The sequence below is a fragment of the Crocodylus siamensis genome, chromosome 2 (assembly GCF_052110815.1).
Source record: "Crocodylus siamensis isolate JL-2025a chromosome 2, ASM5211081v1, whole genome shotgun sequence".
Lineage (NCBI taxonomy): Eukaryota > Metazoa > Chordata > Crocodylia > Crocodylidae > Crocodylus > Crocodylus siamensis.
Window position 1 is genome coordinate 82,707,595 of NC_143396.1, and position 27,920 is coordinate 82,735,514.

A 27,920-nucleotide genomic window follows, 5' to 3' on the forward strand; every position below is an offset into this window, starting at 1 on the left:
TATAGGTCCAGAGCATCTTGCTCCTACCCACGGGGCTAAAGAGGTTGCGTGGGAAAAAACGCAAGACACTGTGCAATGCATAAAGGATTCTGTTCTGGCACAATGTCCAGAGCTATGAATTTGGGAGATTGCTTCCTGTGAGACACATGTTGTAATCCCCCACTGGTTTGTATGTGTTAAAATAATTAATTGGCTCCTCACTATATTTGTATATAGCATCTTTCACTTGTATTGCCAAAAAAACCCACTGTGCACTGTAAAATATTCACACATCTTACATGTTAAACAGACCTGTATATTTATTGTACAATAGTACAACATGTGCCTTTTTAACCAAAGAACTCTGCATCACACAACATTTTAATCTTCCATTGCAACATACACAGACCTACAGCACAACTCTTTAACCAGAAAAGCTACATCATGAACTAGTTATTGAGAGTTCTGGTTATGCTGTTCTTAAGCAATTTTACTTACAGTAAGAACTGTGGCAGTGGTTCTGGTGTTGTAATATTTAATTACATAAACCTGCTTTAATACTACAATAGCAAGGCGACATCTAAAGGAAAACAAGACAATTGCTTATGGGAAATTACATTTCATTACAAATGCATGAAACAATAGACCTGATTATGACATTCAAGAAATACAAGCAAGGATCAGAAATCCATTATGAGGTTCAGTTTGATATAATGTCTGCAATAACTATGCCACAGAATCCACCACACAGGAAGACTGGATGCATGACAGGCATTGTGCCATATAATTGTATTATTTTCTGGCCTAAAGTTTATGGGGTTTTGTTTTCTGTACACTTCCCTTATTACAATAGCTTAAGTCTGAAAACAATTCTACACCTATTATGCCAAGTATGAGCAGTCTTTTGCTTAACTTATTTTGCAAACCATTTGTTTCGACTTTGCCCACCTCATTTGAACACAGGAGCAGAATTTCCATAAATATAAGTAAACATAAAAGTTGGGTTTGAATTTAACGTCTCCTAAATTTTCAATTACTATATAGTAGGTATAGGTGTGCATTTATGCATACCTTATATCTTTGCACACATTTGTGGGGGGCAGGGGGAGAGGAGTTATATTTTGTCACCAAAATGCTGATGAGAGATGTGATTCTTTACATTTCCATCCTAAATATGATCCTAACTATGATTGGAGAGCTACCCAAATCCCAATTGCACAGATTTCATGGAAACTGGGTGTTCTCCACAAAATGTCGGGGGAGGGGAGATTGGGGGAACCTTACTAAAAATAAAATGCTGGCTCCCTAATGGCAGCCAGCAATCCTCCTGGCCACACAGTCTGGCATAAAAGAGACTGCCAGCATGAAGGAAAGCAGGCAAGATGGCTACTGCTTCTGCTTCTAGCCACTGATTGGCTGAGAGGGCTGCTTGCCATGCAGCCCTACCCCTTTCTCCACCAATCAGTGGCAAGGGGCAGGTTCTCCTGACAGAGGCCATCTCAGCCAATCAGTGGTGAGGAGCACAGTCATGTGAAGGACAGCCCTCTCCACCAATCAGCAGCAGGGGGCAGGGCCACTGGGGCCCCTCTACCAATCAGAGGTATGGGGGGAGGTCCTGCCACAATAAGCCCTCGAAAATGGCGGACAGCCCTGCAAAAATCGGCCTGCTGCTGCCTCAAGTTGAGTAAACCCCGAACTATAGGTACTAAACATACCAGCATTTAACAAATCATTGCAACTTATATCCAGAAGTGTTCCCATAGCATTTGGAATAGAGTATCAACTGATCTGCATATTATGGAGTAAATTTTTATTCAGGACTATTCATTTTTATTACTTCTCACTTCAGTCCCTTGGGCATTTTAGAAGATCAAAGGCCACATTTGTTTTCAGAACTGCAAAAAGTCCAAGGATAGGATTTCTTAATTTCAAGCATCCAAAGCAGATTTTTTAATTGACTTAATTATATACAAAATTAGGCATGGTGGCCTGATCTAGAGTTGCTGAATTCCAACGACCTTCTGTTGACTGAATATAGGCCAGAGGTATCAAACACACAGCCTAAGGGCTGGATCTGGCCTGCAGAGCTTTATCATCTGGCCCTTAGTGCTGCCCTTGACTCCCATCAGACTCACACAGGGCACAGCATGTGGCCATGGAATGGGGCCAGTCCAGGCCCTGGCTGGACTACTCTTGGATGCATGCTGAAGAGGGTGCCCACTCTAGGTGGTCCAGGACCTGTGGACCAGCCTCATGCCATTCATCCATTTGATACCCCTGATGAGGGCCAATAACACTAGAGAAATCTTTGAGAAAAGATATAAAATATTCTAGTTCTTACATACTGTTGCTTATAGAAAAAGATCTCAAACACCTATTCACGAACAAATTGACACACAGCAAAAAAAGTTTATATTTTCAGACAGATCCTCAACTGGTATAAACTAAGCAAGCATAGCTCCTTTGATTTCTGTGTATTTATGTCAAAATTATATCATCTATGGTTAAGGTAGTCTATATGGATATTGTCATTTCTGGCATTTCACTGTTCCAGGTCCAAATAATCAAACAAAATGCTTTAGTTTAAAAAACTGAACAACTAGATTTTCAAAAAAGAAACTATATATATATGTATGTATGTATGTATGTATGTATGTATATGCATATATATATATTTTAGCTTAGAAAATTTTAGCATGTCAATTACTTACCTCTGTAATTCCAAGGTTCAGGTTAAAACAATAGCAGAAGAAACAAGAGTTTAAAAGACAATTAATTCCTGCCTGGAGAGAGTGTATAATTAGATTGTGTTTACATTCTCAGCATATGTCCAACCCATTTCCAGCTGAAAGTTCAGCTATCTTTCAATGAGTGTTTGAGATTGTTACCGCTTATCCTATTCACAACGAAATCTTTAGACATTCTTCCATAAGTAGGTACCTAGTCAGCACACACGTCACCTGAAACACTGAACATTTTTCTCACTGAAACACACCGCAAACACAAGAAGCATGTTAACAAAATGCACATGTTTCAACAGTTCTTCTTTGTCCATTCATAATTTTTAATTTGGTTAATAAGTGTCCAAAACATCCCAAATTCTGTGCTTCAGGATCATTAACAGATGAAGGAATAAACTTGTATCATTCCCTGTGATTAATTTTAGATCCTCTTAAACAAGTTTTTTCCACTCACTAACATAAAACCATATACGTATGTTTTTTATACACTTAAATAGCTCCAACAGCAGAGACATACAACATTTTATATTCTAGTTTACTTCTTGTCAAACATTACTTACAACACCAAACTGTTATAATATCCTTTTTCAATGACATTCATTAGCTAATTCAATACAGAATGGTCATTTCCTTATAAGTACTACCAAATATTTTTGGCGATATTTGGAACTTAACATATATATATTTTTTTATAATCAAGAGTTAACCTACACACTCTGAATTTGTAAATGACAAACAGAAAATTTTATTTCCATTTAGGCTGCTGAGGTGCTCCCTCATTTTTTCTGCATCATATACGTAGGAAAGTGAATTTTCTATAATAATATGAAAGAAAATTAATAACTTATTTGTCTAACTAGTAGCCTGTTTGTTGCTTTTTTAAAATCAGGTTATTAATCCAAAGACTGCTGAAAAACCTCTAAGTATTGTGAATTGCACAAAATCTAAAGTATAGGGACTGTCCACAGTACAGTATACTAAGTCAACATGTCATAGATTAAAAGGTGTAATTTCAAAGCTTCATTTAAAAATTTAATGTTTCTGACATCATCTTCCACCACTCCATCAACTCTTCTTTTTCTTCTTCTTTTCTCTCAGACAATGATTCCAATTCAAAATCAACCTAGGTGAGAGAAACAATGAATGAGAGATTTTTTTAAAATATATGCATCTGTGAATTGCACACCAGGAAAGGGACTCTCAAACTTCCTGAAAGGCATTATTAAGTAATTACTTGGATCTGAGAGGATGTATTCTCAGTGGGGGAACTGAATCCATTAAGAGCAAAAGGAAAAAGAAATAATAGAGGTTGTACTCTCATATTCGTCTGAGGTTTGCAAAGACCCTCAAGGATTAGGAGTCCGATTTTTAAACAGAATTATGACACCCAACATTGCAGTTGAGTATCTAATGGCATTTTCAAAAGTGTCATTGGGAATAAGATAGTTGTTTGAGTACTGATCTCGCCCTAGGTAACTGGAAATTCAGCAGTAAGGAAATGTATTACCATTGTGACTGTCTCCACTACATACCTATGCATAGAATAAAACCACTAGATCAAAATTTTGCCTGTGGTTCACCGCATGGCAAAGCAAAATGTGTGCTACATTTTACCACCAGTGTGGTTTACTGAGTTTTCTGACATAAGACAACTGATGTTAGATATTATGTTTTATAGGACAACCTAGTAAATGTATCAGCAGTTAACTGAGTGCTGTTTTAATCATCCAGAAATAATTCTGAAGTGGGGCAGGAGTCTAAATGGATTTATGCAAGGGATGAATTGGTATTATTCTTCCTTTTAAGGGTGCAGAAGGTCAAAAGAAGACTGATGCACTGAAATACCACCTAAGTCCTATATGGACTGCTACTAGAGTTTTGGTCCTTGTCTTTTTCATAAAGGTATAGGTAAATCTACACTCTAACTGAATATTTAATGTCTAATTTAGATTAGAAGTCTATGGATGTGTTTACCCATGTCACTATGGCAATGTTGTTATTGTGTCATGATTTAGTACTTCCTTTTGCACAGGACACAGTTATTTGTAGTGGCACAGCGAAGTAACTGCTGGTCATGTGTAGACACCCACAGATGTTAGGTCACTGTACTGCATTGCTACAGCAATGTAATGTCACATGTAGATGTGCCCTTATGTTCTTATTGAAGTGCCATACTGGGTCAAACCACTGGTCCATCTAGCCAGTATCCTGGGACAGTGACAAAAGTGGATGCTATTATACAGGGGCTGCATCTATGTGTCACTTAATGTGACTTGATAAACTCCAGAGCACTTTGAGCCAGAGTAAACTGCTCCTGGGAATAGCGTCTACATGTGCACCCAAGACAGCAGCACTTTGAGTCAGGGCAGAGCTGGTCTGGACTGACAGTACCCTCAGGGGGTCAGCCCCTGGCTTAAGGTGGCAGCAACAGGGCTGGCTGGGGCATGAGAGTGCTGAACATGCAGAACTATGTGCCTAGGTGGCAGCCAGGAGTCTGGCCCCTACCCAGTCATGCTCTAGATGTGCATTTCAGTGCAGTTTATTACTTAGTCAAAGAACAGTACTGTCAGAGATAGTACCATCCTATGATCGAGTTAATTAGTTTTCTGTGCCCTAATACCAGCACATGTGTAGACTGTGATGCTTTACTAAGGAGCTAATTAGTCAACTCTGCAGTAGAGCACACATGTAAATGCATACCAAGGAAGAGCATCTAGGATAATCTAACCCCTATTCAATACCCTCCCTGGCATCCATCATTTATTGGGTTAAAGATGGCAGAGGAAACATTTCCAACCATTTTGTTCAGTAGTTATTAACAGGCCTATCATCCATGCATTTATCCAGTCCTTTCTGAAACCTGGCTATGCTATCTGCCTCCCCCCACTCCTGTGGTAATGAATTCCACAAGTTAACTACACAATGTACAAAAAAACCCACTTGCTCCTATTAGTTTTAAGCCCATAACCTAATTTTAGTGGGTGCCCCTTAGTTCCTAGATATGGTGAACAATAGTTCACCATTCAGTTGTTCCATACCCTTTATGATTTTATAGACTTCCATCACATCTCCCCTCAGCCTTCTCCTTTCCAAACTAAAAAGTCCTAGCTTTTTTAGTCTTTCCTGATATGGCAAGTGCTGCAGGCCCTTGATCATTTTGGTCGCCTTTCTCTGTACCTTTTCTAATTCTACTACATCCTTTTGATATGTGGGAACCAGAACTATACACAACACTCCAGATGTAGGTGCATGATGGATTTGTATAATGGCATGATGATGTTCTCCTTTTTGGTTTTCAATTTCCTACTTACTTATGCCCAACATTTTATTGGCTTTTCTGGTGGCTGCTGTACATTGAGCTCACACTTTTAGAAAACTATCTACAATAACTCCACAGTCTCTTACCTGAGTTATAATAGCTAAAACCCAGCACTGGTTCAAAATCAAAATTTTAACTGTTTTTCATTCACATGCTCTTCATTCTCGAGAGAGATTCAACAATCTTATCCAAACAGGCACTTGAGTACATGTATTTTCTTTCTTAGCAAGCTCAGTACCTCCAGATTTCAAACAAAACCAGTAGTGAAAGAAAAAAGATTTTCAAATGAAGCTGTTTTTGCTTGGTTACAACCAATGAGTACTGGAAAATACCAGTAAGAGTGCTTGTTCTGAATAGTCTATTTTTCTAAATTAGAAAGGCTGAAAAAAATTTACTGTATATAGCATAAGAACAAATAACAGGTAGGCTTTGTTTAAAGTTAGACTTGATAGTTTTATGCAACATTTAGAAATGTACATATATAGGGCATTTATACACATGCTCCAGGAGTTGGGGAGGCACTTTAATTAGAGAGGCTCCAAGAGCCACTCTAATTAAAACATACAACGCAACTTGTGTATCAGCGTCCCTGCACTTAAAAGTGGTGACTGGAGCACTTTAACTAAAGCTCATTTGACCAACTTTAGTTAAAGTGCCCCGTCACCATTTTTCAATGTATGGACAGTAATACACAAGACACTGGCACCTGCTGTAGCAAGGTAAATACCATGCTCCAGCAGACTTGATTAATTGAATCTACTTCAACACACTGTAATTACAGTGTGTCAGAGCAGCTTTGCTGCTCTTATGTAGATGACCATAGAGTCTGAAGAAAGAATAATGGAGTACATATGTTATAAATAAGACAAACCAACCAATAAATGAATGCTTACCCCAATGGCAGGACTAAAGGGAACAGCCACTTTTTTAGTTATTGCTAGATAGCCTGGTGCTGAGGCTGTGAGTTTGTAATTTCCAGGCACAAGCAATCTCCAGTAATCCCCATCTTTGGCTAAAGAGAAAGAAAAAGAAAGAAAATACATAAAATTAATTCTCATGAGCTAAAAAAAGTTACCACGTATATATCAACTTTGTATATCTATTGATCCTTTCATTTGTTTGTTTGAAGTGTATTTCTGTGGATCTGAAAATATTCCAGAGAAACTTTAGATAAACAGAGAGTACAATATTGGCTTGCCTATCTTCAATAAGTTTGTACTCTTAAGTTGTACTGAACCTTTCTTTAACGAGCTTGAAGAAGCTCTTTTATAGAAGAACGCAACCCTCTCTTGTGTTAGAGGGTTGAAAGTATAGTGGAAAAAAGACAATGTTCAAGTTTTAAAAGTATGCTGTTATCCATAATGCAGCTCCTTCAAATCAGTTTTCAGTTTGATGTCCAGTATGGGTTTTGATTTTCCCGAACTTTCTCAAATTTGGGGTTCAAGTGCAAATATACTGGATTTTCTCCGCTGAAGATATTATAGAGGTGATAATTAAAGGAGTCAGCAACACATTAGCTACATAAAATATTTTGAAAATATAATCCCAAAGTAGATTTCAATACCCAATTATGCAACAGCTTGTGGAGTTTTTTATTTAACTAAAAGAATTCATCAAGGGTTGAACCAATGTCGTTTGAAGCTAAAAAAAAAAGTTTGAATGACCGCAGTAATATTGGCTCAGACTTTAAATATGGTTTCAAATTTATTTACAAGAGAGAAATATTTTCCATATATTGTGACAAATATAAACCAGCCTTTCATTATTAGAGCAGGGGCGTTGGACAGAATAATCTTTTGATGTCCCTTCTAGCCCTTAATTTCTATGATTCTATTAATAACTTGTCTTCAAATATAGAATGGGGACTCCTTTCCATGTCATTATTATCATCTTTAGGTTTAGAAAATCTGTTTGGTATATAAGGTTTGCACAGGTAATTCCCATCAGCATCAACCTGAGTTATGGAAATATATCCCCATTCATATAGATTTGAATATTCTAGAGGGGAGAGAGAAGTATTGTGTCAACACACTGACCGGTAAACAGAGATAGGGGCTAGGTTACTGTAATGGAACCTTTTCCCACTCACAGTAAACCAGTAACCAGTGAACCAGTAAAAAACCCATGATCCCAATGATATACATCCTCCTCTTCGTTACAGCTCCTTTATATTAGTGAATAAAAAATAAGGTCCAGTGAATACAATAATGTCATATTTCTTCAGCATTTAATGTTATTAAATTGCATTTCTTACAGAAATCTTCATACCTACCTGACAAGAAAAACTTATGATAAAATCTGCCACACTGAAGGTTATTCACCGATGCCACTTAAGGCCACTAACATTGCTTACACCACTATTTCCTTGATCATCTGTTTTGCAACATATACTACATTTTAAAAAACTGCTGTGCACAGAGGGAAGTATTATTTAATTGCTCAGAAAAATAGTCTCAGAAAATGTCAGTGTAGTTGGAGTTGGTCAAAGTCCAGTTCAGAAATGCTCACTTAAAGAATTACTGACTTCAAGAGGCATCAAACTAATTGTCTTGTTTCAAATAAGAAAAATATGAGAGCAAAGATATTCTGTGCAAAATTATAACGATAGTCAATTATATTACCTGGCACTATAACAGGACTGAACTTTAAGGCATACAGAAAGGAGCAGAACTGATGCTGAATATTCACCCTTTTTTTTTTTTAATGTCCTAATTTTAACTGCTTGTTTTTTCAATTTCTTAGTTTTGTATTACTGTTACAGTCTTGCACATGCACAGCAATAAGGATATATGTAGATGGCTTAGATGCCCTTATCCCCATAGAAGTATGTTAGATAATATCAAACCTGGATCCATCACCATTGTAGCTCAGGAGATGAGAGATATTGATCTTGAAATATAGGATAATCCTCTCTCCCTCAGCACGTCTGTCCTCCTCTTGATCCTTGGCATCTGTCTTCCTGGGCTCTATCTTTCATGCCTTTTTCCATTCTTATATAAAGGAGGAAGCTACTGCTTGAGATACTGCCCACTTTTTTGGTCGGTAGCAATCCTACCCACTTTGTTATAGCATGAGCATAGCAAGGAAGGCCAGCTGAATGTACTGGCAAATCTTAAACAATGATGGAAAAATAACACATTGCCAGGGAAATGGACTCCACACAAGATAGCCCTGGATGTGTGGGACATTAATTATTATTAATTTAATTTGCACTTTGCATAAGAATATCATTTTAAAATTTAAAACTGTTAATATATAGGGAATACTTTACATGGCATCAACTAGAAATTTACCTCAAGGGTGACATACAGCAATGGTAGAAAGGTACCAGTGCTAGACAATCTTTATAAACAAATGAGGGAAAGAATACCAAAACATCAGGGAGACTTATCTAGGCAGAATGTCATTACCTAAATTAGAATGTGCCCAAGAGTATGCAATGTTAATACTCCTCCTCCAGCCAAAAGCTCATTGGGCTCTTTAATGATCACAAGGGACTAAAACTCCATTTTAAATTTCATCCTCAAGGTAGTGCCAGTGGAAGGACACTGCTCCATAACAGTGTCTCTTCATACATTAGCTATGCAGGGGGTGTTTCTATACAAGATGCTATGTGGCTCATCACTATATGGCGACATAGTGTCGGGAGGCATGAACAGTGATGCCCATGCTACTGCCCGGTAGCAACAAGCCAACCCTGCACAGTAGGGTCAGAAATGACCCATGCACTGCCAGGACTAAAGCAAGCACTAAATGACTGCTCAGTAACAACTGCACAGTTAGGCGCATGTGTAGACGTGCCCAGAGACTCAGGAGGAAGAGTGCCATCTACTGAGTTACCCAAAACAGCTTCATAACAGTGCCTTGATGAGGATTGTAAGACTGGATTGAACCAGTGATCCATCTAGTGCAGCCTTGCCTCCAACAGTGGCCAGAATCAGCCGCTTCAAAAGGAAAGGATGGCAGATGGCAAATATGGAATATCATGCCAGATGGAAATTTCCTTCCAAACCTCATGTCGCCTTCCATCTAGCAGCTTGACGTAGCATGCTTAGTTAATAATATTTAATAAGACCCAAGATAGTCTGATACCAGATTGCAAGGTGGAGAGGTATAATGATATTTTCTAGCACCCTTTGTTGTTGTTTATTTCTTAATCATCTCAAGTGTGTCGCTTACCTGATGTAATGTCATGATTTATTCCCTCCACAGAAATCGTAGCATTCGCAATTGGATTACCCTGAAGATCTCTAACAAATCCCTTCACTCCCCGATGTATCTAGAAAAGCCAACAATGCATGGGAAATTAGATGTTTTCTAAAGAAAAAAAGACAGCTGTTCAGGTCAGCAACATATCAAATACTGCATGATCCCAATCCCAACGCTACATGCTGAAAATAACTTAACAAGGATAATTTCTAAATATCAATGAAATATTACCCAGTGACTGAGCCAAGAGACTTCAGCTGTTGATGTGACTAATTCATTTGTGCTATGCAGTATTAACGTAAGTATGCAGCAAACCATGAAGGGAAATATGCACTCACTTGAATCCTTTTATTATTATGTATTAATGAACATGATGAAAGCAGTTGGGAGGCAGCCCAAACAAGAGCTTTTGCACATGTTGTTTATTTTTCTCAACTACATAAATTTAGGGCCAAATAAAGAACACCAGTGCTTAAAAGTGAGGTGCTGCAGCATCTAACTTTTGGGCCCCTAGAGAGGAATCCAGAAGTCTGCTTTGATACCTCCATTGACAGTAAAAAAAAGGGGATCTACATGCCTGAGAATGGAGCCTGAATACTGAGCAGGGAACTGGCTAATATTAATACAGCCAGTGCACAGCTACATAGAGCTAGCCAGTGGCAATGCACAGGGGTGCAAGGGGGTCCACATGCACCCCCTAAGAGTGCCAGTGTACCTCCTGACCAGCCGCGCTTGCCAGATAGGTGACGGAAGTGGGGGGCAGGCAGGAGCACCAGTGCCCACCCCCCTTGCAAGCAGTGGCCAGGGAGTGGAGCACTGTGGCGCTCCCGAAGCAGCTGCAGCTACCGGTCACAGCAATTGGCTGTCTTGTGATTGGCTGCAGGGGTACCGCTCCCCTGTTAGCAAGATTGGCCATGGGGGGACATGCCCCCCCAACTAAGGCAGCACCAATCACCCATTAAGCTATCTGACCACTAGGAAAAGACTGAGGACTTGGGTGAATTAGCCTCTCCTGGCAACCTGCAAATGGCTACAGGAACATGTTGGTTCACCTGGGCTATGGACAGAAAATACACATAAACCAGTATAAGTGATTGGTAATTGGTTCGATTCCGTAACTCAACAGAAGTTCAGTGCACATAAACCACTAACACTGGTGGTTTCTGAGTGGTCAAAACTGGTTTAAGATAAGTCTGGATGGATGTGATATCAGACTTACCTGATTTAGGTTAAATCAATTCATTGAATGTCTGTCCCAGATCCCCTCAAGACACAAGTTAACTCACAGTCCCCCAGCATCCCAGAATACTTTGCACCTCTCCTGCAAACTGCCCCTGCCTTGCAGAGTGGGCAGGATAGACTTGGCTCAAGCTGGCTGCTCCAGCTGAACAGGGAGACATGCTCTAGTGCCCTCCAGCTTCTGGCCTGGGCCACTGCAATTATGTAGCTGCATTTCCAGAATCAAAAGTAAATGTCTGTTCACTTGCTTATTGGTTCAATCTACGCAGCTTAGACTAAGGGCACAGAAAGAAGTGACAATTTTTGCCTGATCTAGATCCTGAAAGCACTCTACAGCCATGACCAAACAGAAGAGTATGGCTGAAAAGGGCCTGCTCCCATGAAAATCTGAACCTTCATTACATAAGAGTTCAAATGAAGACATTTCAAAACATAGCATCTTCAGTAACTTGTGTCTACCTGCCTCCCAGCCTCAGAGCTGCTTTCAGAATGGGAAGGGGGAAAGGGAGCAGAAGGAGCTTGGTCTGGGATTTTTTCAGTGAGCACTTCACCCCACTCACTCCACCCTCCAGCTATGGCTGGGGAACACCTAGAATGAGTTCCCTCCACTCCCTTCCCCCCCTCCCATTCTGAAAACAGTGCCCAGGTTGGGAGGGAGGAGGGGAAACCGGCTGCAGCCAGCAGCAAGATTCTCCAACCCCCTCCCTTCAATCCCTCTGGACCCAACAGTGAACTTCTGTTTGAGCCGGGGAATCGTTGCAACTAAGAACACTTCCTGCAAAGTGTTTTGACTTACAGCAGAGAGCTGCTCTTCTGTCTATGCCCTAATTTGTGAAGATTGAATCAATTCAGCCTCAGGCTTTTTGGCTATCTGTACTTAGCCTTGAGATCCATAACTTATTACCCTCTCTTATATATGTGTGTATATATATGTGCCTAGACAACATTCAAAGCACTGAGGGGAACTTACTTTTTTCTTTAAAACAGAAGAGAAAGATGACATAGTGAGACCTTTTATATAAGGACCAAGTAGTGAGAGCATTCACTCAGTGGTTAAGTCAATAGGGAGTAGAGACCAAAACTCAAGATCCCTTACCCTAGACCAATTATATCCTAATCACTAGACAACAAAACTGCCTCTATCTGATGCAGTGAATCTTGAATTCTTTGCTGTACAGTGGCACAGCTTCAACAGGAGGTATGAAGAATGCCCCAATTAAGAGTAATCATCCAAAGGCATGCTTGTGGGAAATACAGGATCTACACACTTCAGGCCAAGGTAACAACCTAATCCAGGTTTCTTGCTTTGTGAATGAGCACTCTAGCCATTTTGTTCTTCTATAAGGAGAAATGTAGTACTATTACCACTTGTTTCACCTCTTCCTGCCATCTTTTAAAGTAAGGGCAACCACCACTGTATTTGGTAGGGAGCCCAATCATGTCAGCGTGCTAGGCATACTCTGACAATACCTGTGAGACTAAGCTTCTCACAGGACTTAGGCAACAGAACACCTAGCTTCTGGACCCTAGTCAGGCTTAGCCATGACCTAGGTTGAGTTGATCAGCCCTGTCAAGTCTGGAGCAGTTCTGGACATGCACAAAGGCCCACTTCTAGGTGTCTGGAGAGCTATCAGTGAAACCAAGAGGAGCATCCAGGTTCAGACTGGCACTAACTGGGAGGCTTTAGAATTGTAATCCTGGACTATGCTCCTAAATCATCCCAAGTCTTACTTTAAATGTCTAAGTCTCTTACTGGATCTACCCCTTAAGTCTGGTATTGCAAAGAAGGAAGAATTTTATATAAAATGTAGGCAGCTTCAACTCCCACTTTCATCTACTCTTTTCCATTAGTTCCTCAGCCCCATGTAGGAGTAAATCCTTAATAATAATAATAAATCCTGCTTCCATTTACATAATGATAAAACTCACATTGACTTTGGTGATGGAGTAACCTCATTCAAAAATTGTGACCCTGGTTGTCTGGTGCAGCATAGACATTTTTGGACTGAACTATGTCTTTACAGTGTTACTGGACTTTTCTGTAATAACTCCAGATTGTCAGAAGACAATCTTATACACTAACTGAATCAGATATACATAAGATGATGCACAACAAAAGAAATATAACTGGCCAATGAAGAGAAGTCCTCCTGTGGTAAAGGGAACACATACCTACTTCCAGTTCTGATGGGTGTAGAGAACCAAGTGGCACTGTAACTCTCCTACTTTCCATTCACATCCAACATCCACTTTTTTGGTCACTATCGGTACTTATAACTTATGTCTAATTTATATAGTTTGTCACAGAGCAGGTAAGAAGAACAGCAAAGCCAGATCTACAACTTCTCTAGCAGAGGTACAACTACTAGGGTCTGTGCCATGGATAGCAGTAATGGCAACAGGAGGCAGGCTGGGCTGGCTATGGCAGTGGCTGGACCAACAGCAGCGGCAGCAGCAGCCACCACCATTTTTGCACATGCTCTAAGTGGGTGCCCGGGGCTGATGTCCCAGTTGCCCACCTCTTCTTAAGCTGCTGGATAGAACTGTGCACTCCTTTGCCATCACTGAGAATCTGGAGAGAGGTAGCTAGCAATGCAAATCTTAAGTCAGGCAAAAACAAGGGTAGAAATACACCTTATAGACTAATTGAATCAGATAAGCATCAGTTCTGGTGAGCAATAACTCACTCATGATGTGCATCAGCATATGCATCTCTGATTCAGTTGGTCTGTAAGGCGCATCTCTACCCTGGCTTCTGACAATCTGGAGTCACTGCAGAAAAGGCCAGCAGAAGGGTAAAGTATGAGAATAACTGAGCTTCAGTGATCAAGCTTGAAACTCCACAGCAGCAAGGGAAGATGGCAATTCAAGACCAAGACATATCTACAGCCAGGAAGGCTCCATGACAGACTACATTCCAGTGAGTTTTGAACAATTAAGTCTCGTGCAGAGTAATGTGCAGAGTTCCCAGACAGTCAGTGGGATCCTGTAGCAATGGGGAAAAATCCTAAAATACAAATACCTTGCTGCTTCATTACACACAAAATGTATATACAGATTCAGATGAATTTTATTCACTGCAAATATTTTATCTGGCAAACGTCAGCATTTTTCCTTATGTAAATTATTCTACAATAAATGTGTCTATTATACAAATCAGTTTTTTTGGTTAGTTATATCTCTGCTGTCATAACTCCAGGCATACATCTCTAAATGTTAATCATAAATATTAAAAAGCTTTAAATACAATATTCATAAACAGGCAAGGTTGTTTATTAGACCAACTAAATAGTTGGGGGAAAAGTTCTTTGCAAGCTTTCAGGCACAAACATTCTTCTTCAGGCACTGAGAAACTCTGCTGCTGTTTTGTATTCACAAAAAGATTTCAAAAGACTCTGAAGTCAAGACTGTTAGGACATCTGGTCACTGCATGACCAGATCTGGCATGCAGGGTTAGGCTAGTACGCAGGATTGCTCCGGTGCCAAATCAGGCATGCAAGATCATTCTGTGCCTAAACTGAGCCCTCACTGGATCTTGCACACAGACTGACCCTGCGCAAGGGATTCAGTCTGTAAGCCAGCCCAGTACCACTCACCCAACCCACAAGGCCAGATAGGTTGGGCACCACTGCTCTAAGGTATCTGCATTCAGGATTGTGGTTCAGGCTCACCTCTAAATTGGATTCTATGAATTTAAAATAAAGTTGTAATCATAATAGATGTGTCTAGAGTTAATGTCAGCAGCTTTGGCCGCCATAGCACCCTTATGCACATCTAGTCACAGAACTAGGATACAATAGTTACAGTCTTCCCTCCTCTTGTGAAGAACTTTGTTTCATCTGTATGAAACCATCAGCTGGGGTTTAACCCATAAGCAAATTATGAGTTAAATGGTGATTATAAATGAATCACAATTATGGTATATGATCAGATTAATACAGTGGACAGTTACCACTGTTTTTCCCTATCTGTCAAAAGAAAACATTAAGGCTAAGTACAGACAAACAAAAAGGGAGGGTAGTCAGTGGGGAGTGGAGAAAGCCCCTGAGGTGTGCCCCTCTCCAGTGGTTCTGGGTGGGTCAGGGGGGCTAGGACAGGAGTGAAGACTTCCACTTTTCCTCATATCCGCTTCTCCTCTGCCCCCTAACCATGAACGATGCATGTCCCCGGAGTGGGGCGGGGGGCACGGTGACCACACGCAGGCAGTGGTGGTGGTGTTGGCATCGAGGGCATGACAGCAGCAAGCTCCCACAGGCAGCCAGAGCCGTGTCAGTGGTGGGGGTGAGCCGAGTAGGGAGCTCCTGAAGGTGGCCACAGCAGTATCAGTGGGGGGAGTGGCAGCAAGCACCAACCAGTGGTCAGCGACCACCCTCAGATGTTGCCAGCGTTGTCAGCAGCAAAGGGGAAGGGGGCAGCAATTAATGACCACCTGCAGGCACCACCAGGCAGCACTGATGGTGCTTTTCACAGGGGATGCACTGCCAAATCTTGAGGAGTGCACATGCACCCATATGCACCCCCCTATGCATCACAAATGCCCCTAACAGCTGGCAGGGGGTGAGGCTAGGGAATGCAGTCACATCAGGGCAGTCAGAGGGAGCAGAGAAAGCCCCTGCAGCGTGCCCCCCCAGCAATTCTGGCAGGGTGAGGTGGGGAGCAGGGACCTTCACTCTCCTACCCCACTGCACGGCTTGGCTGACAGATGCAAGGCACAACACAAGGCTGGGGAATAGAAGCTTTTCTGCTTTGGCTCTGTGACAATCCAGGGGCAGATGAGCGAGGGCACAGGCCAAGGCTAGCCTGCGTGCCCTGCAAGACAAGGTTAGTGGGGTAGGTGGGTAGGTGTAAAGTATCCTGGGATACTGGGGGACTGTGAGGTAATGAGTCGGGAGGAGATCTGGCACAGAAGTTCAATAGATTGTTCTAACCTAAACTGAATAAATCTGATATTAAATCCATCAAGATCTATATTAAATCAGGTTCTGTCATTTTGGAACCCTAGCCTTAGAGTTTTACACGCTTCCTTTCTCCTACCTGCTCAATGTAATTGACAAGCGAGTTCTTGTTGTCCTCCCAGTATCTCTTCAGAGTTTCCTCTGGTGGGAATTTCTCACAGCTCAGTTCCACAGTGATTTCAAAGCAGTTGCTGCTGAGGTAATTGAAGTCCTGCATTCCTGCAATATCAGCAGAGGTGTGTTCAGAAGATTTGCATTGCTCTGAGTGCACAGTTTTCAAGAAAGAGGAATTCCTAGCAATGCAGGAATTTAGGGAAGTCTTCACTGAACACAATGGGACTGATTTCTCTTTCCCAACAGAAGAACTAAAGCAGTTAGTGCAGTTAAACCAAAACAAAAAGAAAAAAATAAAGCCAGACCCACAATTTTTCTTGAGAGGGGGAAGAAAGTTAGGGGGGAAAAGCCCTTGGAACACTGTATCTGAATGTTGGACCTCTGATGGGACATACTGACTATTGCATACTTGGCAGAAAGCACTTTTGGGGGGAAAAAAACGAAACTCAGAATAGTTTCTAGGTGTGACATGGTTATTGTTAAAGTAAAAGCTGACCATTATGTAACTTATAGTGAACAGCAGTTAATGATACTATGTGAATACTTATTTATATAAGTTAGTATACAGAATTATTTGCAATATGCAAAACATGAACCTCCTAGAGTTCTCATGCTAAAGCCTAATGTCTTTAGCATTGATAAGCCAAATGGCAACCTAAAAAAATTGGCACAACTTACCATGTCTGTGAAAAAATAGTAGCCTAATCATAGAGCAGCATGAGCTCCTTTGAACTATCTTTATGATAATACAAGAATCTTAATAGACTCACTTGATAAAGTGCCATTGCAAGACTCCTTGGTATACTGTGTTGTAAATGGTAATGGAAGTTAAACTAAAACTGAACAAGAACAGCAGGCATACAGCTTGTTAGTGATCCACTATTATTCCTCTTGTTCTTGACTATGGTCTCAAGCTAGCATTCATTTCTAGCAGTGGAGACTTCCAAGACATTTCTACCAGTAGACATCTTCCTGGGAATGTAGCACTATAGGGGGGTGTCCAGACAAACATGCACGTGTGGTTTGGGGTACAACAAGCCGCATGTGGAGAATTTCCAGTGTAGCACACAGTTGCACATTTGCAGCGCAATGCCAAAATTTGATACTGGGATGCCCTGTTAGCAAAAAAGCCACAAAAAGCAGCATGGCAGTAGTGTGCGCCACCAGAAACAGAGCCTGGACATCCAGAGCCATGCTCTGTCTGCCAGCCAGGCTCCATGCAGCCAGATTGGTGCCACTGCTACCCCAGGAGGCCCCCTGGACCCTAGGTAAGGCTGCTGGGCCTGGCCTCCTCTACCCCACTTGAGACAATTTGGTGCATGCTAGAGTATGCCTTGGGGCGCAAAGCAGCAGCACAAATGTGTACTGCTGCTTTTTGTGCCCCTGGAAATGCACGCCTCTGCATATTAGGACATGCCCTAGGTGTTCAGTCTTCAGCTAAACCTCTCCCCTAGTCTGTGTGCCTTCCCCAGACTAGGGTGATCCTGGCCTGGGGAAGACATGGGGAACAAGAATTTCTCCATTCCTCCCAGACCTCCAATGACTAGGCAGAGGGTGAGAAGATTTGTTAACTGCTCCAGTCCCCTCCTGGACTGGTTGAGAGGATGGGGGCAGTGGGGCAAGCCCCCCTACCAGCTCCAGTCTGGGGTCTCCCAATCTAGGGAGTGGGCAGCTGCTTCTCCATAGCAAGGAAAAGCAGCAGGCTGTGGGCACACAGCTCTTACAGTACTGTGTAAGGGGAGCTCCTCCATGTACAGCTCTAAGAGCTAGAAGCCTATAGCTGCACATCAGATGGGGAGAAGACTGTGGCAGTGAACCAGATCATGACCAATTGGTCTGGAGACCAGGTGAGGAGAAGCCGGGCAATGGTGTACATGCCTTCTCCAGAATGGGGTGCCCTTAGTCTCAGGGAAACTAGAGAGGGTAAGGGCAATTTAGTTTCTCCATGGAAGAAGTCAGCCTTCAGGGAAGTGCTTCCCCTCCTACCTTCCCCACACCACAGTCATCTAATCTGGGAAAGGCATGGGAGAAGCTGTTTCTTGACTCTGAATCAGGGCAATGCCCTCAACTCCTGTCCCCAGCTGTAACAAGGATAGCAAACATGTCCCTTCCAGCTTCCATGGCAGCCTTAGGGTGCAGACAGAAGTGCAGCTCCCAGCTGTAACTCAAAACCTTTTCTGCAAAGCGTTCCAAGTTACAACGTTACCCCAGACCAAACAGAAGGGCTAGGGACAGACATTCAATAAGCTGGAGCCTTAACTGATTCAACCTTTGCAGGTTAGTCTAACATGCCTAGGTTAAACCAGTTTGTAACAGGACAAACATTCTCTCTGGACTGAGGAACTGCGAGCATATGCCTGCAATTGCTCAGGCCAGGGAGGGGTTTAATTCCCCCTCTCTCTCAACAGCAGGGACCCAAACTGCGTCTGCCGGGCATTCCCTCCTTGCTGCAGCAGCAGTGGGGCACCATGGCCCCTGAGGCAGAAGGGGGCAGGGAGGAGAGTTAGTCTCCCCTCTACCCCCACTGGCAGCCAGGTCAGCCCAACATCATCGCCACACTCGCACCCTGTGGGGAAACAGGCTCCTGCTGTCCTCTCCACTGGATGCCAGAGGGAGGAGAAATAACCCCGGCTCGGCCCCCCTCCCCCATGCCCAAGGCTGCTAGCCATGGCCCTGCCCCACTGCTACAGGGTTGGAGTCCCCTGCCACATCCTTTTCTCAGCCTTTGGGCTGGCTGAGGCTGGCAGGGGGTGTGGGGACAGAAGTCCGCAGCCAGGGTTGGCTCTGCCCCCAGATCTGGGAGCCATGCCCCACTCTCAACTGGCCCAGAGGATGAGAAGGGGACGTGGCAGGGGACTTCAGCTTCTCCTCTCCAGTCTTCCTCACCTCCCCTCAGCTGACCCAGAGACAGAAGGGGACATGGCAATGGACTGCAGCCCTGCTTCCAGCTCGGGTGTGGGGGGAGCCAAGTCCCAGTACAGGCTCCTTGATGCTCCCAGTCAGCCCAAGGCTGAGAAAAGGAACTCTCTCCCCTTCCATGCAGAGGAGTCAGGCTGCTGGGCAGCGGCCCCTCCATCTGCACTTGGGACAGCGTCCGGAGGAATAAGCCTCCCTCCTGACGGGAAGGGGCTGGCCCAAGCGCAGACTAAGAGTACCAGGGCAGCGGCCTGACTTCTCAGCACAAGATGGGAAAGAGTTCCTCTTCTCAGCCTTGGGGCTGAGGGGAAGGGGGAAGGAGGAGAGGAGAGGGAAGGAGAGAGAGGAGAAACTGAAGTCCCTTCCAATCTCCTTGTTCTGGTCTATTTTGCCCACTTGCACAGGTCGAGTTCTTCATTTAATTTTCATTCAAATTAGGCAACTTCCTCCTCTATGCTGCCTGGGCTCAGCAGAACATTGCAGCCATTAAAAGGAAGACTTTCTGATGAGTTGCTCAGACACAACCCAGCCTGCAGCCCCCCACACCTGCAATTGCAGAGAAAGTCCACAGCTTGAACGTAGCTAAAGCTTGAATATAAGACTCTTCGGAGATTTTACCTGCTAAAATCTAATAAATCACTATTGAGCATTTGTTTTTCCAAAGGTTATATCAGAGTTAATTGTTTAATTATTTATAAATTCATTTTTTTACATTAATTCCCTGAGTCATTATAACTTACGTATTTCTTAGAAGATTAAAATATTTTGCTTTTTTCATCAAAAGTATGCGAGAGTTTTTTTCTTTTCCACCAAATGGTGTAAAACTGTTTCTGGAGAATGGAAGTGCTGAACTATTCTGAGACTGCCAGTTATGATGGGTAAAAAAAACAAAACAAAAAACCAATATTATTATGAGGCATGCTGCCTACCTCCTCTCTTTTTTTATTGTATGTTTCAAGCTCAGAACATAGGGAATTCCATGTTTGCCATCCAGTAGCTTTTAGGGGTTTTGCATCTACCATAGCAAATGTGTCCAGGAGATTACTCTGTACTCTGAGCCTTTTATGCATGATCTTGGAAGATCTTTTTTCTTTAAACTTTACAATTTTAGTCCATAATTTATCATCAAATACCCGATTTTAAAGGACCCATACTTGCTGATGCTTCTCAGAGAGTAACAGAATCTGTACTACACAGTGAAGTAGAGCTAACCTCCAGGAACACTGTACCAAGCGCCACCATTGGTTGTTCCATCTACAAAGCTACTGTCATCGTCATTTTTACGACACGGTGGCCTGTTTGGATCAGACATGGCAGGGTTATAAGAGGAATAACTCCGAGCCAGGCTTTGAAAAATAGCATCATCAGGGCAGGAGCTGTATTCATGAGCACTTCCTAGAAAAAAAACAGAAGATGCATGGATTAGTATAGTAGTCAGACTGATTGGAACTATAGCTGAGATTAAAAACTTTAAGCACACAGACTTTGTCCAAAACTTTTCTATAAGGTGCCAGCTATAACTATACACTGTGAAATTCATACATTTACTGCAACTGATTGTGGCTACTTATATCATTTCAATAATAATAATTCCCATTTCTATTAATATCAGTACTAGCATGGCATTAATTAATATCTTAACAACATTGTATGATAACTGACCAACTTATTCTGTAGCATTTGTTTAAGTGAAACTGCTCTGGTCTACAGATGCTCAGGCAAGAAAAACTACAATATAGTTATTTTGCCTTATTTTTATTTTCAGAACTGTATTTTTTTAAATATATCAGTCAAATCTTTAATAAAAAGAAAGTATTGTGTATTGCTTCACTTTACAGGACACAAACAGCATATGATTACTTATATACTTATGTCAACTGTCGTATATTTGATTACTTGTTAATCATCAACAAGTGGCAATATATTAAAAGGTAATTGCCAAACATAGTGTACTTTGATTCTATTACTTGTTGAGGATAAAAAAAGAGGCAAATGTCAGGGATATAAGCAATATAATCCTGGATCCACAGGAATCAATGAACAAAGCCCTTTAATGTCAATAGAGTTAAAATTTCATGCAACCAATTTGTGGTATTATACCATTGTGATAGGTGTGTTTCTTCGGGGTCCGTCTACTGTTGACCTCACCCACCTGTTATGAGCCAACCGGCCGCCTTCTTACCTGCCATGCCTTGTTGTTAATTGCTTAATTTGAAAATGTTAATTAAGCAGGAGGCTGCCCATTTTACTGCCCCAATGCAAGGGGGCACTATCTGCGGCTCCTTTCCTCCCTTTACACTGCAGCCCAAGCCTCGCAGATGGTACTTACATCAGTTAGTCTGGGCCTTACTATATTCTGGCCCCCCTGTCCTCCCTGGGCTCTCCAAGGCCCTGCTTCACTGGGTGCCTCACTGGGCATTCGTCAATGCTGCCCCCCCTCCCTGGGCTTCTCACTGCCCCCTCTCCGGGGCTTCTCACTGCCAATACTGCCCCCCTTGGCTCTAGGGCTCCTCTCGCTCGGGTGGCAGTAGCTGTACCTGGCCCCAACTCTCCTCCTCGGGGTCTCGAACCCCCGTCTGGCTCAGGCAACCTCAGCCTTACCTGGCCTCCAACTCTACACCCATTCTCTGCACGTGGCTGGGGTCAGGGCCCCCCAGATGCTGTGCCCTTGCAGGCGCCGGGGTCCCCATGCTACCATGGGCCCCCAATGAGGCCTCCTCCAACCCCTAATAGCTTCACCCAAACCACCGGTTGTAAACAGTAACAGAAAATTCGAGCCCCTAGGCCATAACATAAATCTCTGTCATAGAGCTCCTTCCCCTTCAGCTGCCAGCAGGGAACTGCCTGCCTGGCCTCAGCCTGGGAGTTATATGGGAGCCAGGCCCTGCCCCTTCCAGTCAGCTGACTCCTACCAGTTACCCTGGCAACCCACTGCTGGGCTCCTTACTTATTGCTCCACAAGTGTACCTCATTGCCCTGCTACAACCACGTAGGAAGTCACTGGGCTTCTAGGTCTACAGTTTCTATTACATCTTTACTTATAGGTATCCAAAGCCTGGCATTCCCTTTTGAGAAAGGAGATCCTGTTGGAGGGACCATTTCAGGCTTTTTCCAATGAATCCATTACAGATTTTCACTAAAATTATAGTGCAAACAGTGGACATTTTATGCATCTGATTTTCCACTGCATTATACTAGTTTTGCCATGAATTTCCACTGAAATCACCCCCTCTATTACAAAAAAATGAGTTCAAAGTTACATTGTAATTATATCTGGGAAAAACTAAAGGAAATTAATGGGTCATTACTATATAATTACATGATATTTACCAATTAAATTATAGGTACCCATGTAAGGAGAGACAACTACATGCAATTTGTATCTTTTGATATATCCATGTACATAACACATACCACTACGAGTCTCATCATATGGATAGTTTGCAACAAGGTCTCCTCCATGGAGATTGGCTGAGAGAACAAAGGGAATATCCATAATCCAGTGAATGATGCCCTTTGTTTCAGGAGCAAGCTATAATTAAAAAAAAAAAAAGTAATTTGCATCAATTCTCTCTTGATAGTCAATGTAATAACTTATTCAGCTGTCTGACAACTTACGCACATATTACATGGTTTTTTCTGAATTCATCTGTGATCCAATCCATTTAAGTTAATAGGAATCTTTCATTGGCTTTACTGGGAGCCAGATCACTGCATAGTCATCAGTCTGAAGTAACTCCATTGACTTCAATGGATTTTACACTGATGTGAAACATAATACATTTACATCACAACCAGAGCACATATTACTGCATGTTTGTATTTGACTTTGCCCTACTCCATTTGGGATGGGAAATATAATGGGAAAAATGAAAAAAAAAAGAAAATAAACATTGATTTCAATAGCACTCACTGCACTCTGTACACTGGACGTTGTCTATACCAAAGTAAAATCACAACTGCAGAGTTTGTAATCACTTTTCATCAACAGATTTTAAAAGCCATTTTCTGGCCCCAAAAAGGTGAATGCCACCACATTAGCAGCAGCTCCCGAACAAATTCTGCAAGCAAATATCACATGGAGGCAGGATCCCTCCAGAGATTTTAAATAATATACAGTTAGGTATTACATTATCTGTTAAACACAAATTAGGTGCATGCATAGCCAAGAATGCAATTAACTTCAATATGAAGTGAATTCTGGTAGCGTTGAAGAATTGGCAGCATGCAGAATGCACTTAAAGTCAACTTATCAAAAAGAGAGATACAGGAGACATAGATATCAAAAAGGACTCCATGGCCTCTTCCCTTGGAAAAAGATCAAGCTTGGAGTTAAAAAATCATCTGTGGGTTATCAGATGTGGACACGCCACTCAAGAAAAGAAATCCAACAACAAAAGATCAGTAACATCCAAACAAAAGAAATTATGGTGCACCAAAACCAAGAAATTTAAAACCAGAAGATAGAAACACAATAATATAAATGTAAATGTAAACTAGAAGATGGAAACAAAATAATGTAAATGCTGACCATATCTTGATTTATTTAAGAACATAAGGCTTCTGGATGTAAGAGCTTGCAAGAAGTTTCCCTTAAAAACCCCCCAAAAGATGAGCTAGGCATTCTAATGATTTGGTAGAAAGTACCTTAGGATTCTGGTCCACAGCCTTCTTCATGTTTTTCATTAGGTGATTGTTTGGACCACCTTCTCGCTCATTAATATAGACTATTCTATCTAGGTCAGGGAAATTTCTGTTCAGGTCTATTCCTTGAGCATTACTTCGACCAACAAACCAGTCTTTAAGTTCACCAGGCTGCAAGGAAAAGCAAAAAGAAATGATAAAGGGAAACGAGTTCTTAAATCATCAGCAGAGAGAGTTGCATGTGGATCATTTAGCAGTACAAGCTTCATGGAGACAGCATAAAATTCATGGCACTGTTGTGTCATTGGTCCTAAGGAGCAGAATTCCAGAAGACTGAAGGAATTCTGACTCTGCCAGATTATAGTTGGAGCTCTGTGGGAGCAAAAGCAGCAACTATAGCTCTGATATCCAGGAATGGCCAGCCTATATCCACTGGTGAAGTGAAGCAAAGGTAACTAAAGTAGACTAAAAGTCACAAAGACCCACTTTATGGCCCTTTCATGGGCCCTTAGTGTTAAACAGGAATCGGACTCTTCATCTTTCTTTCTTCAGCAACCTTTTATTATTTACCTCAATGTTATCACTGACATGCTAAAGCAGTAAGGGGCAGCTTTTTTGGCAGGTGTGCCACTAATTAAGTCCACAGCCTCCCCTTCTCTTCCTGATATGCTGCTTTGCTTTCTACTCCCTGCCTTGTGGTCCCTGACCGACCTTCTCTGCTTTCTGCTCCCTGCCCTACACGCCATTTCGCTTCCTGCTCTCTACCCAGGCTGCCATGTGCACACATGCAGTTTGGTTGGTTGGCCCAAAATGAGGGTGGGGGCATTATGCAGAAATATTATTGACATTTCAGTCAACTGAAATTCAATAACATTTCAATAACAGTTTTTGAATAACCAACCCTTTGTTTTTGACCAGCTCTGTAAAGTCCTTGTGTGGCATTTTGAATATGCCCTCTTTTGAACACATTTTTTCTTCTGTCTAAATCAGATGTCCTGGAAAATCAGTCTTCAAATATGAAGACACAAAGTGCACGTTAAGGTGAACAGCGTGCTGTGTTACAGTCCCAATGCATTATTGGTATTAGGAATTCTACTACACTTGTTAGTCTGTATGCAAAAAAGAAAATCATGTCAAAACTCAAGGACTGAACTGCTCATATAGACAAAACAGACTATTTTAAGGTGTCTATTTAAAGCCTGGAAAAGATGGAGGCCTGGCTGTTTAAAAGTACCCATTTTTACTGATGCTTCATTGCAACAGATGAGATCAGCTGGCATCCTCCTCTCATTTAAAGTCCATAGATTAGAACGTCTGTGGGTGGGAAGCAAAGTAATTTTATCAGAGAGGGCCTGATTATGGAATTCTCTAATTGGTACAACAGCATGCACAGCTGTCCTTCACAGCACATTGTAAACCATGCATTTAATGTAGATTTTGCCAATGGGCATGAGAATCTGAGTGGGTATATTCAGATAAAATCTCAAAGCCACTCATCCACTGAAACTCAGCCTAGCAAAGACATTGAAATTACTGCTCCAATCAAGTAATAATCACCTCATATTTTCTGTAGGTGACATTAGAAAATTCTATTTAATTTTATTCTCCAAAAACAATTTTCCAGACACATAGGTGCCAGAAATACCACTTACACTGTCATTTTATTACCTGGCCAGTCTGGAAGTTCAATCACTGTACCTTGCATTTAAAATTTATTGGCTAAAATAGATGGAGACCAGCGGATATGTTTCAGACTCATGTGGAGCAAGGGATTAGGGTAGAATCTTTTCCCTTTTCTGAGGGGCGTCCATTGCAGTGAGCCACAAAGCCTCTGGCTAGTTCTCTTCTTCCTGGCTCCCCATTAGGGGTGTGAAAAACAGGCCATATTCAACTTGGATTCAGATTTGGCCTGAATTGGGGACAGTGATTTGATTTGTTGATTTGGATCACTGGCCCCGATTTAATTCAGCTAAATCCAAATCTGAAGATTTGATGCTGATTCGGAGAATAGCTATTCAGCCATAGACACAGATTTAAATGGTTTTTTTACACATACCTCGAGGTACCAGGAATTCTGTGAAGCTGGGATGGATGGAGCATCCCACAGGAGTGTGGGCCCCACCTCCATACCCTCTCCATGTGCTCAGCAGTGAACCTGGAAGTGGACTGGAAGTACTTCTGGTCCACTTCCAGGTCCACTGCCGATCGCGCTGGGGGCCCCCTGCACACCCCCCCCCCCAGCACAGTGATTGACTGTGGAGGGAACCCAGGTGCCCCCCCCAGACCCAGGAGGCACCAATCAGCAAGCCAAGGGGGAACAGGGGGCCCACCAGCATGCTCCCCAGCAAATCCAGAAGTGCTTCAGGTCTACTGTCAAGCTCACTGGGGAGCCCCCTGTGCTCCTGTGGGACGCTCCATCTGCACTACCATCACAGCATTCATGAGCTGCCTGGTACCTTGAGGTATGAAAAAAAAACATTCAAAGCTGTGTCTATGTCCAAATCGCCGAATCTCACTGAATCAATTTGGAAGGTTCTGATTCAATTCGGAGAGATTAAAGGGTCTCCTGATTTGATTTGGATTTGGAGATTCAGCCACTGAATTGGGCTGAATCTCTGCCGAATCAAATCAGGGATCAAAGCTTAGCACAGCCCTACTCCTCAGATCTTCCTCTCTCAGCTGAATCTAGCTTCAAAAAGGAGGCCTGGACAATGTCTAGCCTGCAACTTGGTGGCTAAAGCAATACTGAGAAGTCATAGAGATGCAGATTCAAACCTGCTGTAAGCAAGGAGGACGGGTATAATGAGCAGGAATTGTATCCTGGGCAAAAAGCGTAAGTTCTCCATGAAGCTGACCAGTGATAATTGCTCTTTGGTGATTATTGTGATGACTTCTTATTGTGATGTTACCTAGTGAACAAGTCAAAGCAAAGTTTCTCTTTTCTTTTAATTTCTTTTTAATTTTTGTATCAACCCCTCCACAGTAGCATTATACCACTAAAATAAAATATATACGCTATTATGTAAAAATAGCGACGCGTTTTGAAGTTACAGGTGGGAAACTTTCTTTCCTATTTAAACCAGTGCTGTCAAACAATAACCTTAATAGGACTATGACAGAAGGCAGGGTAGAGAAGCACCTTATAGACAAACTGAATCTGAGATGCATAATCTTTCATGAGCAAAAGCTGACTTCATCAGATGCTATGAAAAGGCATGCAGAGAGCAAGCTATCAGAGAGAAAGCAGGCTATCTAGTCTTTGAACTGTAAGAAACACTGCCGTTATTATGGAAACTGTTGTTCCCTGTTTGTTGCCACTAGAGGGAGATGTAATATCAAAAATATTTTACAGACAAAATTAAAAGCCATGAGTAGTTCATATCCATGAGAATCAGTTTAATAAGATTGATAAGGAACTGAGACATGCTTATTTTATATAATTTCACTTAACTAATCTCAAAATTAGTAAGACTTGTAGTACATAATGGAAATATTTTATTGATGACCTAAATTGAGGTTTTTGATACAGGTTTTTTTATACCAGAAATCGTACTGTTCATTAAAGGTGCAGCCATAGTAAAATTGTTTGGGCATTTTGCATGAAATATTTTTTTCATGGGAAAATGCCGTTCTGTCAGAATCTTTTCTAAGAAAGTGTCAGTCTTGTAAAAAATTGTTAGACTTTTTAAACTTTCCAAATTGTGGAAATATTTTTTGACACAGCCAAAACACAAAAATCCATTCTTCTTGCTCAAAATGGACTTCTGTTTCCAAAAATTTAAACAAAAAAAATGAAAATAGTTA

At 41.9% G+C, this 27,920-nt stretch overlaps 1 protein-coding gene across 1 annotated transcript in view; it reads right to left on the bottom strand.

Moving 5' to 3' along the window:
* Nucleotides 1-281: 281 nt before the first annotated feature.
* CPE (carboxypeptidase E) overlaps nucleotides 282-27,920 on the bottom strand; it is a 100,471-nt gene continuing 72,832 nt past the window's right edge. The window contains exons 3-9 of the mRNA XM_090036244.1: nucleotides 24,120-24,287; nucleotides 22,887-23,004; nucleotides 20,685-20,867; nucleotides 16,522-16,661; nucleotides 10,219-10,318; nucleotides 6,933-7,051; nucleotides 282-3,843 (exon numbers count right to left, since the gene is read on the bottom strand). Of these exons, the coding sequence (XP_089892370.1) occupies nucleotides 3,745-3,843; nucleotides 6,933-7,051; nucleotides 10,219-10,318; nucleotides 16,522-16,661; nucleotides 20,685-20,867; nucleotides 22,887-23,004; nucleotides 24,120-24,287 (927 nt within the window). The 3' untranslated portion in view covers nucleotides 282-3,744. The remainder of the gene's footprint in view (nucleotides 3,844-6,932; nucleotides 7,052-10,218; nucleotides 10,319-16,521; nucleotides 16,662-20,684; nucleotides 20,868-22,886; nucleotides 23,005-24,119; nucleotides 24,288-27,920) is intronic.